The 16,540-nt window shown below is 46.1% G+C and overlaps 1 protein-coding gene across 3 annotated transcripts in view; it reads right to left on the bottom strand.

Annotated features, from left to right (window-relative positions):
• CEP112 (centrosomal protein 112) overlaps positions 1-16,540 on the bottom strand; it is a 463,550-nt gene that overhangs the window by 284,411 nt on the left and 162,599 nt on the right. For all 3 annotated transcript variants that reach the window (XM_055130431.1, XM_055130433.1, XM_055130432.1), the window contains exon 19: positions 93-228. In XM_055130431.1, the coding sequence (XP_054986406.1) occupies positions 93-228 (136 nt within the window). The remainder of the gene's footprint in view (positions 1-92; positions 229-16,540) is intronic.

The following is a 16,540-nucleotide window of genomic DNA, read 5'->3' as shown; positions in this document are numbered from 1 at the left end:
AGGGCCGGCAAAGGGGTCACGGGGACAGTGGTGGCGGGAGTCGGCCCGGGCCCTCGGCCGCACGCACAGCCCCTAGCACTAAGGCTCCTCACCTGCTCCTTCATCTGGGCGTAGACCTTCTCCGAGTTCAGCTCCACCTGCCGCCTGAACTCCTCCAGGGCCGCGTCCGCCTGCTGGGCCTGTAGCCGCTGGGCGTCCGTCACGCGCGTCAGCTGCTCCTCTCTCTCCCTAGAGGGGTAAGACACAGTCTTTTCTTCCTTTGTTATAACCTTTTGAGAACCGTGGTTTACAAAGTCACTAGTAAATATCTCCCCCACCAATCCCCCATCAAGATTTTAAACTCAACAGTGCTCTAAAATAAAACTCAGCTTTGGACTTCAAAGAAAAAAATTCCATGTCTCAATAGTTGGGCGATAAAACTATTTGTCTCTGGAGGAAAGGGGAGGACACGCGAGTGGCCAGCTAAGGTCACGGCCACTTTCGGAGGTTCTCCAGCCTAGAACGCTCAGTGTCACCACGGCCCTTCGGTGGCAGGAACGGGCCTATCCGGTCATGCCAAGGGTACCGCACAGCCTTAAAAAGTTCCGATACTCGCTACAACATGAAGGAACCCGGAAAACATCACGGTAAGTGGAAGAAGCCGGAGACCAGAGAAATCTACGGCACGATTCCATTTATATGCAACGTCCAAGGGAGGTCGGGCTAGACAGACAAAGCATATCAGCTCTGGGGGGACACGCGAGTAGCACGGAACTGGTGACGGTGCCGGGGGTTCTTCCACGGTGATGAAGGCAGCAATCAGCCGTGCACCTTGACAAATGTCCGGGGGAGTAGACTGTAAGGAGGCGGATGGTGTCCTACAGGGATTACACATCAGGTTCTAAAAGATCCAAGATGCCAACAGAAAGGCTCTCGAGACGCCGTCCCAGAATCAGGTGCCCGCCTACAGGACGAGAGAAGCAACAGAATGGGGCGGTCTGAGGCTGCCCTGCTGGTCTCCTCTCTGTAGACTGGTCTGCGGTAACTTAGCACCATCTCGTTTCTTCATACCTCGGATTAAAGTAGTCAAAGGATAACACACACACACACAAACACACACACACACACACACACCTGCGCATGAAGGGGGGAGGGGAGAGAGAGAGATCTTTTTTTTTAATTTTTTATTAGTGAATCACGATGAGGTACAGTTACAAACTTATGAACTTTCGTGTTTGCATTTCAGTCATACGGTGATCGTTTACCCATCCCTCCACCCGTGCCCATTCTCCTCCATCAATGTTCCCAGTATCCCTCCCACCCTGCCTCTGTGGCAGGGCATTCCCTTTTGTTCGCTCTCCTTTTGGGTGTTGTGGCTTGCAATAGAGGTATCGAGTGGCCTTCATGTTCAGTCTATGAGCTACTTTCGGCATGTATCTTTCAACCTGAATGGGTCCTCCTAACATCCTCTACTTGGTGTTCCCTTCTCTAGAGAGATCTTTGTACGCTTTTAGAAAACATATGCTAGCTTTTCACTGTCTAAGTTTAGTAATGGAGATTTGGGGGAGGATGTCAAAGTAGCCTTCGGAGCAATTGGGGTCAAGTTCTGTTTGCTCCCTGAAAGCAGGCCGAGTTTTAGGGGCTCTCCGGTCCTGCAGGGGGCGGTAGGCTGTGTTAGCTTGGGACCACCTGGGACAGGTGCTGGGCACGGGAGGGCAGCTACCTTCACACGTGCCCTCTCCTTTATTCTCTCAGCAGACGTGTACCAGAACGTCACTGCATCCCTTGTCCTAGCGAAACAAGAACCTTGACTTAGTGACTCCGTCCAAGGCCACAGAGGAGAAGCAGGTCAGCCTGGGGGTCCAGGCTGGCTGGCCACCCCCAGCGTCCATTCACATGCCGACTTCAGCTGTGTTCCTGGCCTCACGCGGCCACCTTCCCAAGTCTGAACACGCGCGCCCCGAGCCAGAGGAGAGCTCTCCCCGCAGACGCACACAGAGACGCCGGACAGGAACCAGGAGGGGGTCTGGACCGGAAGGTGACCACGCTGGCGTCCTGGTGCGTGACTGTCCCGGCTTCCAAAGATTAGAGGAATAATAAACCAGAATGATTTATAAGCTACCTGGCCCGCAGGACTTTCGTAGAAAGAATTCCCGTGAACAGAGATACCGCAGGAAAGATGAGCATCCCCACAGGGGAAATACTCAAATACGCAACACTGCGTGTTCAGGGCTCGCTGTAGCTCTGAAGCTGTGGGGGCCGGGGGGCAGTTTAACTCAGGCCAAATTTCAGAGAACCGTCGTGACGGAGGAAAGACGTTTCTCCAACGACGGTGCCATGGCGCCCACGTGGCAAGTGCCCTCCCCCGAGCGGGCAGACGCTGAGCATCCACGGTGGAGGGGCTTCGCTCCGGCGGGACGGGTCCGGCCAACTGGTGGTGCCGATGGCAGGCCTGGCATGCTCCCTCCACAGGAATCTGTGATGAGGCTCTGAGGACGTCGCAGGGACGTCCTGGGGGTCAGGGACAGCAGGGCCAAGAGCCCCTTCCATGCTCTATAGAGTGCGGTGACAGTCAGCCTAGGTTCCTCTTCAATTTGTGTGTGGGGGGGGGAAGGGGATCCCCTATAGGCACTTTATCAGACTGTGTCACAATTAGGGCTATAATTTTTCCAAGCTTCCGTTATTCTGCTGGGTCAGTTGTTGTCTAAGTAAGAAAGAAACGACATCGGACAACATGTGGGAGCTTTAGAGCATTGCGTCCCATAAGGAAGCGCTATCAAGGGGGGGGGCGGAAATAAGTTGCTGCCACAAACTTAGGACTACAAAAACCAAAATCACAATTAAGCCATAGTTAGATATATCTTAGAAGTACGTTAAAAATATAAAAATAAAACCTGTGCAGTTAGGCATACAGCTCAAAATAGCTCATATTTTTAAACCCTGCTTTACAAAAATGTATATACATATATATTTTATATATATAAATATATAAATACATATATATATAAGCTGGAGAGATAGCACAGCGGGTAGGGTGTTTGCCTTGCACACAGCCTACCCAGGTTCGATTCCTCCGCCCCTCTCGGAGAGCCCAGCAAGCTACCGAGAGTATCTCGCTCACACAGCAGAGCCTGGCAAGCTACCCGTGGCATATTCGATATGCCAAAAACAGTAACAACAAGTCTCACGATGGAGACATTACTGGTGCCCGCTCGAGCAAATCGATGAACAACAGGATGACAGTGACAGATGTATATGTATATGTACATGTACATGTATATGTACATGTATATATATGGTAGTTATAAATGTTCTCCTTTTTGGAGGGGACCTGCCAAGAGGTGCCCGGGGCCTGGTGACTTCCAGCCCAGCTGTGCCCAGTGGTCAATCCCGGCAGTGCCAGGAGCGAGCAGGCAACAGCAGGGAGCGCTGGGGACGGGAGCTGGGGCAAATGCAAGCCTCCACCCATTTGAGGCGTCTCCCTGGCCCTCACAATCTGTGTTTTATGTTCCCATGAGCACAGGGAGGTATGTGAAACCTGCCAGTTTCTGACCAACACTCTCTGCTGAGCGCCTTAGAACTGAGGCAGAGTATCAAAGCTGGCCTCGTGAAGCATCTACCAGTGTTCTGACACAGTAAGTCTATGACAGGTGCCCCGAGCTTCACTGTTTAGGCATCTTAGTTCTTATTATAGTGGAATATCCGTCTCAATTTAAATAAAGAGATGATAATCATTTTAATGAGGGACCCATCCGAATTTCTATTTAAGTCATAGGAAAAAAAAAAAGCCAAAGACTGTGAGTTTTTGGGAACAAGAAAAAGTGCAGTTAACTAACTTAAGAGCAGAATTCCTTTTGACAGTGAATCCAAATCGTGTGTTTTGTAAGAAGTAAAAGGAAAAAAAAAAGTGACTTTGAAGATCTTTCTCCCCCAGTGGAACTAGTTGTGAGGCGGAGAAGAAATGCATCACTCAAATGCCTTAAAGCTGGCCGCCATGAAGATAAAAAGGTGGAAAGAAAATTTGCTTTTCAGCTCCAATTTATTTATAAAATGCAGTAAATTTTCTTCTTCTGCATATAAAAAAGAAAAAAAAAGGGAAAGAAACTGTATTCTCCTAGAACTACAAGCCAGCTCAGATTAAAGGATGTTCTGAAGTACATGATTATTCTAAAAAGGCAATAAAACGCAGGGGACTAATGGACCACAAGTCAGTATTTCTTGAGCTTTCCAAGTTAACATTTATATATACAGGCCAACCTTAATTTGAAAATCTTCCCTTTGCACATTTCTCTCCCAGCGCTCTTAATAATGATGGCAGTGCTCCAACATATATTTATATGGCTTCCCATTACAGTATACTTCATTCGCTGCCAGATTGGCTTCTCCACTGGAAACTCCAAGAAAAACAAAACAAAACAAAACACTTCAAACAAGTCCAGAAAACAGCTACAAGAGTCTCCGTTCCCCTTCCAGCTGGGCTGGCAAACACGCCCTTCAAGTCATCTGTGTTCACGGCTGCTGACTGGTACTTAAATTGATTTAGAGCAAGTCCATCAAAAACGCTGGGATGCATCTCGGACTTATGACTTGGAAGGTACTAAAAATGATACCTCACACTAAAAAAGAGTAAATTAACGTCTTTGGCCTCTTCTTCACCTGACTACTAGGACAGTCATCTCTTCGAAACTCTGATTTAAAAAAATAAAAATAAAAACGGGTAAACGCAGGCCAGAAAGATAGCTCAGTGAACTGACTCCATGATGGGCAGGCGAAAGTTCAGGGTTCGACCCCTGGCAACACATGGTCTCCTGAGCATCACCTGGTTTCCTAAGCAACCCTCCAGCATGGCACTGGGGTTAGTCCCCACACACTGTTAGGTGTGGTCCCAAAACAAAAAATAAAAATGGTAAATGCTGTGGACACATACATCTAAACATCTGGCACTTCAACACTCAGGAAAAAAAAACCTCAGCAAATTAGAAATTAAAATTGGCCTTGTGTTTATTTTTTTTCTGTGGGCGGTGGGTTGGGGCACACCAAAGCGATGTTGAACCAAGGCACTGAACGTGGGCTGGCCCCATGCGAGGCAAGTCCTTACAATCAGGGTTTCCATCTCTCTGGCCCTGCGTTGGTCATAACAGCGGAAAGAGATGGCAGTGCCCAAGCTGATCTGCAGACTCAACACCATCTCCATCAAAATCCCAGGGAATGTGTCTGCAGAAATTGGTGCACTGATCCTCAAAATTCATCAGGAAATGTAAAAGGATGAGAACAGACAAGACAATCTCAAAAACCAACCAAGTTGGAGACTCGCATTTCCCAGTTTCAAAACTCATCACAGACACACAGAAATCACGCCAACGTGCTACCGGCCCGGGGAGAGACACATGGAAGTCTACGGAATTGGACAGGGATTCCGGAATAAAGTCTTTTATATGGATGACCAATTGATTTTTAACAAGGGCGCTGAGCCAACTGCATGGGGAAAGGAGAGTTTTTACAACAAATGTTGGTGAAATAACTGAATATTCACGTGCGAAAGAGTCAAGCCCCGTGGTTTCCTTATAACAGTACATACTGTTGGTATACAACATCCCATAATCTCAGGCCTAGCTAGGCCTGGATGTAAACGGTTTATGTTTTGGTTACTGTAACTTTAAATGGCGGTTACTGTTTCCATTAGTTGATTTGCATATTCGCCTATGTGGCTGAATATGATTGGTTTGTATGTTAACTTAATAAATAAAAGGAGGTTGAACAGGCTGCTCTCCGGCAGGCCATAACACAAAACCTCCGGAGGCAGTCCTGTGATCCTCCCCCAAAAATGTATATTTCTTCCGCGAGTAAAGTGCCTCTGACTCGCCGGTAAAATTGCAACATTGTTGCAACACATACAAACGCAACTCAAACACGAGCCTCATCGCTAAGTTAAGAACAAAACTGAAAAATAACTCATGGAAGAAAATGCAAAAGTAAATCCTTGGGATTCTAAGCTTTCTGAGATGTCATTTGGGCTGTTAGGGGGATCATGGAAGGGTGAAAAGACGATCTTACAGAATGAGAGAAGACAGTCTGTAAGTCGAGTGCCTAGAGAAATACACCCAGAGTATATAAGAACTCTTACAAGTAACAAAGAAGCTTCTTAGTTTGATGTAGTCCCATTTGTTTATATTTGCTTCCACTTGCATGGTCAGGGAGGGTGGGAAAGGCGGGGTGGGGGTATACTGGGGATATTGGTGGTGGGGAATGTGCACTGGTGGGGGGAATGGGTGTTTGATCATTGTGTGATTGTAACCCAAACATGAAAGCTTACAAGCTTACTATCTCACAGTGATTCAATAAAATTAAAAAAAAAAAAAAAGGTAAGAAAGAGACCAGAACTCAAGTACAGGTGAGGCATCTGCTTTATTGTTTGGGGGGCAGGAGAGGGGGAGGTCACACCCAGCAATGCTCCTGGCTCTGTGCTCAGGGAATTACTCCTGGTGGTGGTTGGGCAACCATCTGGGATGCTGGGAACTGAACCTGGGTCTGACACTTACAAGGCAAATGCCCTCCCCGATGTGCTATCACGCCGGGCCCTGGTGAGGCATCTGAACAGGTACTTCTTCACAGAAGACATACAAGCCATGCAGGAAATGACGACGAGATGTGAGACCTCACCCCTCCCCTAAACACCTTCACCCACTCCGGGAGGGCCAGGCAGGAGGGGAAAAACGCTGCGGGCCTGGGGTTCCCCACGGCCCCTTCCGAGGCTGTGCTGCGCTTCCATCAGTCCAACTCTACCCTTGGTGAACTCAAACACGTTCTGGATGTTATTCATTCAAGTATTTCCCTGCTCTATTAACTCCTCCCCCTACTGTGACTCATGTTAAACATATTTTATACGCTGTTAATGTATCACAAAACTGTAGGTTATTTCCAGTACATTTTTTTTTCAAGTTAATCTCTGTGGTTTTGTCTTTGAGGGTCTTCAAGAAGCTTTTAATACGCTTATTCAGTCACTGTCTTCAGTAGTTTTAATTTTTCAAATGTACATTTAGAAACTATTCTGTTAAACTTTCCAACTTCTCCATTAATGACTACTAATTTTTCTTAACCTTACAGAAAATAATTATAGTAGCTACTTTAAACTTTTACCTGCTGGGCCAGAGGTAAAAGCAGGGAGGGCCCCTGCCTTGCACTGGCCAATCGACAATCCCCCTTTATCCCAGCACCCAAAGGATCCTCCCAGCACCCCGGGAGTGATCCCTCAGCACAGAGACAGGAGTAAGTCCTGAACCCACTGGGTCTGGCCCCAAACAAAATAAATTAAAGTAAACTTTTTTACCTGTGAATTCTAGCAACAGCTGAACATGCTGATTGCACCAGTACAGGGGACAGGACGTTTGCCTTGCATGCGGCAGACCCAGGTTCGATTCCTCCATCCCTCTTGGAGAGCCTGGCAAGCTACCGAGAGTATCCCATCCGCATGGCAGAGCCTGGCAAGCTCCCCATGGCGTATTGGATATGCCAAAAACAGTAACAACAAGTCTCACAATGGAGACGTTACTGGTGCCCGCTCGAGCAAATCAATGAGCAGTGGGATGACAGTGCAGTGATACAGTGTAATTCTAGCAACTAATTCATCCTTTGGGAGTATTTTTTCTAAGAATAAATGGACCATATTTTCCTGCTTCTGCATAAATTACGTAACTTTGACCCATTGTGGAGAATCCATTGTAGGAATCCAGATGTTGTTATGTTCCTATGAACAGGATCATACATGTATTTAATTTGCATATCTAGTTTTATTATACATTTTACATGGTCTATATATGTATATGTGCGTATGTACAAATGCTACCACATCGGGGAGTTGAGCCTACAGTCTTACACATGTGAAGCGTGCAATCTATCACTGAGTCACGTTCCATACGGGATCTACAGTTTTATTCACTTGATTTTGGTAGGCGGTTGCTAAGCTACAGTGACTACCTGCTAAACTCAGACCATCCATTCTCTCTCCCAGTGGGAACCCTGCCAGCGGCTCCACCAATCACAGAGCACAACATCGCCTGAGGCTCCGCCCACTGGGGGAGGGCCCGTGCCCAGGCAAAGCGCCGTCTCTAGCCCCACCAAACTGTGGGGACAGCTGAAGACCCCATTTGATCAGCAAACCCAGCGGCAGCCTTGCCCGAGAGCAGCGTGTACATAGGAGTTCCCCAGATAGCAGGGAGACGGAATCAGTAATCAGAAACCTCCCAGCAAAGAAAGACTCGGGACCAGATGGTCTTTTTTTTTCCTTTTGGTTTGAGGTGCATTTGTTTTCTATTTTCTTTTAAAATTTATCTTTTTATCTTATTTTATTATTTTTTTAATGAATCACCATGAGATACAGTTACAGACTTAGAAACTTTCATGATTATGTTTCATACAATGGTCGAGGACTTATTCCTCCACCAGTTCCCAGTCTCCACCAACAAGGTTACCATTATCCCTCCCCCTCCCGCCACCCCCACCCTACTCCCCGCCTCCCTCTGTGGCAGGCACATTCTCTTTCACTCACTCTCTCTCCTTTTGGGTGTTGTGGTTTGCAATACAGGTAGTAAATGGCCACCTTGCTTGAGGACCAGTTGGTCTTACTAGAAAATTCTAAGAAACATTTAAAGAAGGATTAGCTCTAATCCTGCTCAAATATTTTTAAAAATCTGAAGAAGAGAGTACTTGAAAACTAAACTTTGAAGCCAAATTACCCTGCTAACGAGATAGGGGCAACTCAAGAAAAATCTAGTCCAATATCTATGTGAAAAAATATAGGAGAAAAAATTCACATGAAGATATTAGCGAACAAAATTCAACACTATGAGGAAGGATCAAACACAGTGATTAAATGGAATTCGCCCATGAGATACAAGGATGAGGGCTAAATATATGCAAATCAATACTTGCAATAAATGAACAGAATAAAAGATTCAAATCAAACAATCATCAATAGATCCTGAAAACGCATTTGACAAAATTCCAAAGATTGTGAAGGCTTAGAAAAGAAAGGAGCAAACAGAGTTTCCCTTTGTCTCAAAGGTCAGTTCCTAAGAAGGCAATATGGGAAAGAGCTGTGCGAAGGAAGAGAAAAATAAGCCAGTGTTCAGGACTTCAGGGAGCGAGAGTCATGAAGAATGCCAGTTCCATGCATAACAGGACATTCAGTGGCAGTCACAAGGCCTAGCAAATATTTCTGCATGCTCCTATCTTTGCCAGCTAAGACGCTTTTGACACGGAGTGTGGGTCATCCTGGTGCTAATCCATTCAAAGTATATGAGAACAGATATTTATCCTTAGTCTGGAGCAGGATTATTTAAGATAACAGTACAATCTCCAAAAGCCAAATACAATACAATCTTAAAAAGTCAAAATAGATCTTTTGTAATATATTAGAGGGTTTTTTAAGGGTGATTCTAAAGGGGCTGGAGAGATAGCACAGCGGGTAGGGCGTTTGCCTTGCACTCGGCTGACCCGGGTCCAATTCCCAGCATCCCATACCGCCAGGAGTAATTCCTGAATGCATGAGCCAGGAGTAAGCCCTGTGCATCGCCGGGTGTGACCCAGAAAGAAAAAAAAAAGGTGATTCTAAAGATAAATAACAAAACTCGACCCATTTTGGCACCCAGCAGCTTCTTATAGAAATGCATCTAGACTGTGAGCTGAGCTACAACCCCATGCCGCCCGGGGAGGGGAAAGGGTTTTCTCTCCCGGCCCTTTCTTTCTACAGGGTCGAGATAGCAGCGGCAGCAGCGGCAGGAGTGGCGCCCACGTGGCGTCCGCCATCTTCTAGAACTCACAACCCAGAGGTATGAGTTTGCGGTGACATGGCGCGCAGGAGATCATGGGATGGAGGTGTTACCAGCACGCTCTCCGCCCAGGTGAGATCCAGAGCAGCCGCGCATGCACGAAACGGCCCCTCTGCTCCTTAAAGACTATGATCCAGGAGGTCTACTAACCCATTTTGGCACCCAGCGGCCAAACTAAGATGCTTCTTATAGAAGTGCATCTAGACCTTGAGCTGAGCTAAGATATCGGAGATCCAAAACCACGCAGCCTCAAAGAGCTCTCATAATCTTCATTCTCAGCAATGGAAAACAAATTATCAAATGCCGCCTTTTCAGCAGGCCTGATTGTTGGGGGAAAATTCCAAATAACAACAGTGAGTTCTCTGTTGAAATATTGAGTGTAATCAAAGTATAGAGAGAATAAAGTGAAGATCATTAGCCACTCAGGTGGGGGGTGGGTGTGGGGGGGGTATATTGGGGTTCTTGGTGGTGGAACATGTGCACTGGTGGAGGGATGGTGGTTTGATCATTATATGACTGAGACTTAAACCTGAAAGCTTTGTGGCTATTTTCACAGTGATTCAATAAAATAAAAATTTTAAATAATAATAATAATAATAATAATTTAAAAAAGATAAATAACAAAACTCTATTCAAAATGGCCAAAGCAAACTTGAGCTTCCCTTCTTCTTTCTCCTTGAAAAATACATTTTGAGCTTACAGTACAGTCCTTCGGCCCTTTGTGAAGTAATTCACTAAGTACTGGTTAAAACCTACCTCATGTTAGCCGCTGCCCTGTGTTAAAGAGGAAAGCTGTTTAAGAAACTCTGGTCTCAGATAGGATTTCCTCATGACGTTGGCCAAAGAATTAAGTGTATACAGTAAGGAAGATGTCCTCACCGTTTTTAATCAAGTTAGGTATCATCTCCAGTTTATCACTGTATCACTGTCATCCTGTTGTTCTTTGATTTGCTTGACTGGGCGCCAGTAACATCTCCATTCAGCCCTGTCTCATGCTAGTGTAGCCCAATGGCGTATTGGGGGCTCTTTCAGGGTCAGGGGAATGAGGACCGCTGTTGTTACTGTTTTTGGCATATCATGTACGCCACGGGTAGCTTGCCAGACTCTTCTGTGCGGGCAGGATATTCTTGACAGCTTGCCGGGCTCTCCAAGAGGGACGGAGGCTTTTGGGGCAGCCTCTAATCACTCTTACAGGTGCTCCCAGTCTACCGAATGTAAGCTTTAGGTCGACTGGCACATTGTAACGACCTGCACACTGACAAACATGCACCTGCCTGCGTCTCTGGGCAGCACCTGGGACACCTGCGGCCTCATGTTGATCTCCTTGAGGTTGATGGAATAGATCTGGAAAGTGCTCTGGGCACTAGTAGAGTCAGAACCAGAACCTCGAGCAAAGGAAAAAGACAGAGGTCTGAAGAGACAGCAGGAGCTGGTGGGTGTGGAGGTTCCACCACAGGAGTCCCCATCCCACTGTGGCAGCACAACCTTCCAAGACGCCTTAGGGTTGAGCGGGTTTGAAGCAAAAAAGCAGAAATGGTAGAACAAAGAAATGCCAAAGAAGCCGGCAGGCCAGAGCGTTTGGGCAGACGAAGACCCCGGCTCAAACAGGACAGGGCTGATTCCATGGCAGGCGCACGGCAGTCAGGCCTTGACAAGGCACCTCTCAGATCCAGCGGCACCTAGAGATCTTTCTCTTGCTGTGTCGAGTAAGTAAATTAGGTTCCACCAGAGAGCCAGAGAACCTGGCCCCCAGGCTCACACTCCAGTCTCACAGAATCCTGACTGGATGAAGCAGGTGAGCAATGAACAGAACCAGGAATCGTCTCCAGCCATTCCCAAGTCGGCCGTGAAGCCTTAGAGATGAACTAGGTCTGAATCTTGTTGAACCTGGTTGCAGTCTTCCAGCTTTCATGTTTAGTAACAGCCTGGTCACACCTGAGGGCTGAAGGAGGTCCCAGCAGCGCCTGAGGCGGCCAGACACCTCGGGTGGGAGTAAGAAAGGGGTCTTGCCTCAGAGAAATTATAGTCTGGTTCACGGGGCACCAGAAAATGCCAGGGCTCGATCAGATGGGACGTGACACCAAGCACTCTATGTTACGGGGATTCAGAAATGGAAGGAGTCAGTAGGAGTCGGTATAGGAATGTGTGTAAGGTCGAAAATAAAGCAATATTGGTTAATTTAATGAAATAAGGAGCTTAAAGGCTTATGTAATCGTCATGTTAAAGACCTCTATCTCAGCAAAGTTTGACCTACCAAGATTGAACAGTTCAGTTTATAGTGAAGAAAAGTTCCTTTAAAATTCTTTCAAGGGGCTGGAGCGATAGTACAGCGGGTAGGGTGTTTGCTTTGCATGTGGCCGACCTGGGTTCTATTCCCAGCATCCTACATGGTCCCTGAGCACCACCAGGAGTAATTCCTGAGAACAAAGCCAGGAGTAACCCCTGTGCATCACCAGGTGTGACCCAAAAAGCAAAATAAAATAAAATAAAATTCTTAGAATTATTTTAACTTTAAGATAAATATCAAATCTCATAGTTTCCTCTTTCAAAACCTAACTAGAGGTTCTATGTGTAAATTATACATCATAACGCAAAGATACACACACAGCCACCAATCCACCTTATATAATACTGTCTCAGTAATAAGGAAGCATGTGTTCATCCGGTAAAATGACACAGCCCCATGTTTTGAAGTAGGAGCAGGACCACTTCTTGTTGCTAGGGAGAGGGAGAAGGCAGCGTGAGGTCACTCAGGCAGAATGCTAAGTAAACCAAAGTCAGATCAAAGGAGTAAAGAAGAAAGGCTGAAATGTGAAGCTGAAATATTTATTTCCTTCAAAACATCATCCATGCCGTGTCCCTGGGCAGTTCAATATTTCAAAGAGGCCAGAAAAAAAAATAAAAAAAAAACCTCACTTACATTCATCACTGGCACAAGCAGATCAAAATTTAAGTAGGCAAATGTTCTCTTTATTTACCAAGTATAAATGGAGTATCCATCACTGAAGTTTTTCTGCTTATCATAAATTACTTCCAAATTATGTGAAATGTGTTTTAAGGACACAGTAAGCACCATCCAGTTCTTTAAGTGAATATTACTACAAACCATAACATGTGGAACTGCAATTTTTAAATCTCTTTGTAGATGATGAAGTGCAATTACTGAGCTTACACGCTCATTACAGTTTAGAGCACTTCATATACTATATTATCTCATTTCGTCCTATAACAATAAAAAAGTTAGTCACCTCTTTGCACAAAAGAAAAGGATGAAATTTGGAAGAGGTGAATGATTTGCCAGGTTCACCGTGTACGTGGCAGAACAAGAAATTAAACCAGTTCATCTGACTTCAAAGTCCAAAGTGGTTCCACTACATCATCATATTTCTTTAAATCTAAACAAATAGTCGCTTTAAAAAAAAAATTAAATCATGACTGAGGGCCTGAGAAGCACACGGAGGAGCCTGAGTTCAATCCTGACACCACACGATCCCACGAGCACAGCTGAGAGCAACCCTGGGACCAACTCAGCACCGTGGGGCCCCAAAGCGGGCCCCAAACTGCAGCCACTGACCTGAGGCTAGACCCCTAGGATGACTGACCCGTGCAGGGCAGTGTTGACAGATCAAACCTCCTGCAGAGAACGGAAAGCTAAACCGTTCAGCAAGCAGTGAACACCAGTGAGAAGTCAGGATCCACACAGGCGACAGGCTCTACCGCCTTCGGGTGACCAGAGCTAGACAGCGGCACGAGCAGCAACTCTACGAGCACACGAGCACCAGAGAAATGCATTTGTCTAGAGTGAAACAGAAAACTGTCATCAAGGATATCTATCACTTTGGTAAGAAAACGTTGTTGGATATCATTGGTTTGTCCTTTCCCCCTTGCCACTAGGAGCTTAGGTTTATCAGTCACACCCATCAAAGTGCTCCCGAGTCACTCCCATTCTTTTATCTGTAACCAATTCTACCAGTTTATCTGCTCTTCCCTTAATCAAACTCTGTTAATTGGTAAGGTCAGAACTTCCTAGGACACTGAATATTATAACATTGCCTTTCTCTCCTCTTTATGCCTTTTGAATAATTTATTTTAAAGCTATGTCTTTTTTGTATAGACACAAGAAGACAATATTATGTTTTTATAACTTAAGACTTAATTGGCCTCGATATTCCCTCCTGGGCATCTGCTCTCTCCACTTAAGCCTCAGTTGCCCTCAGTTCCTAGCACCCCAAAGTAGGGTCCCCGACGTGGGACGGGAAGGATCCAGGGCAAGCGGTGAGTTATGTGCTACCCTGGCATCGAGATGGGCCTGGCCAAAGTGCCTAATTCTTAACTATAAGTTAAGAGCTTGATCATAGACAAATGCTGTCATGATCCAATAGTAATTATGAGACTGGGACCCTGCCAGGGATAGGAAAGACTGATCTGGCCTGAGCACTGTAGTCTGAGATTGAGATGGCCCCAGGAGAGCAATTCTATAAGCTTTAATGCATCTCTTATTGTGTCCATACAAAATAATTAATATTATGAATTCTTATATATTTGCTGGCTGAGGAGAAGAGAAACACATTCATGGGACTCTGCCCTTGGGTGGATCCTCCTGCTGAAAGAGAATTTAGTCCTAGGAGAAGCATCCCCTGAGGGAAAAGAACCTTACCCTATTGCTGACCACACCTATGTGTATGCCCCAACCCCCTCATGCGGTGGAGATTTAACTAGGCTGGAAGAGTGGGTTGGGGGCCAGATCCACGGCGAGATCCACAGGGCCAGATCCACGGCGCCAGATCCACCGGGGCCAGATCCATGGGAGCCAGATCCATGGGGGCCAGATCCACAGGGCCAGATCCACGGGGGCCAGATCCACAGATTGAGAGAGAGACCGAGAGCCGGGAGAGAGGCAGAGAGAGAGAGAATGAAGTAGGATGGGGGAGAAAGAAGCAGGAGGAGAATCAGAGGAGAATGGAGATGGACATGAAATAAACCGATCGAGCAACCAGTTTGGCCTTCTTCCTTCCTTCGCCTGCCTCGCCGCCTGCGCGCCTTTTCTTTTTATTTTTATACAAACGTCACTGAGAATATTTAAGACTATTCATATAAGGGGCTGGAGCGATAGCACAGCGGGGAGGGCGTTTGCCTTGCACGCGGCCGACCCAGATTCGATTCCCAGCATCCCACATGGTCCCCTGAGCACCGCCAGGGGTGATTCCTGAGTGCAGAGCCAGGAGTAACCCCTGTGCATCGCCGGGTGTGACCCAAAAGGAAAAAAAAAGAATATCTATATAAAAATATACATATACATACATACAAACCTCAATGTACATATTTAGAACACATGTAGATAAAATGTTTACATATTATAATAAGATACATTTACATTTGATATTGCAAAGTATCTGTATTTCCATCCTTATAATTATAATTTCCACGAAAAAAGCAAATCACCAATAGTATGTTTTTAATTATTTCAAGGGGAAGATGAATAGGATCAAGTTTTATATTTATGACATATACAACCATTGCAATGGCTGTATAAAAAGACTGCTGATTAAAGTGCATAAAAGTGTGTTACCTCATAATAGGAGACTAACACCTGAGGACAGTAGCGGTAAGAGTCAGGAGGATCACACCACGACTTGGAAGCCAGTCTCACGTGCTGGGGGAAAAGGCAGCTGGGATAGAGAAGGGACCACCAAGTAAGTGATGGCTGGAGGCTCGCTCAGGATGGTAGATGCTCAAAGTGGACTGCGGACCAAACATGATGGCCTCTCAGTACCTGTATTGCAAACTACAACACCCCAAAGGAGCGAGAAAGAGGGAAGGTGTCAGCCCCAGAGGCAGAACATGGGAAGGGGTGGAGGTGGCGGGAGGGACACTGGGAACACTGGGGGTGGAGAATGGGCACTGGTGGGAGGATGGGTGTTTGACCATGTATGACTGAAACATAATCACAAAAGTGTGTAGGTCTAACTGTATTTCATAATGATTCATTAAAATAAAATTTTTTTAAAAAATGAAAACAAAAAAGTGCGTTATCTGAAATCCTGTTGGTTTGAGGATACGAATGAATTTTATTTGTTTTTACTTGAGGCCACACCCAGCAGTGTCAGAGGCTACTCCTGGCTCATTCTTGGGGGTCAATCCCAACAATGCTCAGGGGCCACACGCGTGCTGGGGATCGAACCTGGGCCGCCATAGATAAGGTTTGTGTTCCAGCCTTTGAAGCCGTCGCTCCAACCCCCAAACACCATCTTTATTTATATGACTCATATTCTACTGACCATCTTTTCAGACCATATGCTAGACTTTTCACCGGCCTCCAGTGATTACATGGGATTAACAGTAAATCATCTGCTAATCTATCACGTGGTATTCCTTAGTCGGTTTACCATGGAGGCTGAGTACCCATTCTGCACAAGGGCTTGAGAAAACAAAACAGAATTGGTCACATCAAGTTTGTGCACCAAGAGAGCCTTTATGGCAGACAATTTCCCCCATAAAGGCAGGGTGAGGACTGGGGTGGGGGGAGGGACACTGGGGACATTGGTGGTGGAGAATGTGCACTGGTGGAGGGATGGGTGTTTGATCATGGTTGAAGCTCAAACATGAAAGCTCTGTAACTATATCTCACAGTGATTCAATAAAAAGAGAGAGAGAGAGCGCTAGAGTCTAGCAAGGGACAAAAACACTGGATTCGTGTTGATGTGAACAATTTATATTAATCCCAAAGTACCAAG

The sequence above is a fragment of the Sorex araneus genome, chromosome 3 (genome assembly GCF_027595985.1).
Source record: "Sorex araneus isolate mSorAra2 chromosome 3, mSorAra2.pri, whole genome shotgun sequence".
Lineage (NCBI taxonomy): Eukaryota > Metazoa > Chordata > Mammalia > Eulipotyphla > Soricidae > Sorex > Sorex araneus.
The sequence above is the reverse complement of the archived record's forward strand: the minus strand, read 5'-3'. Positions and strand labels throughout refer to the sequence as shown.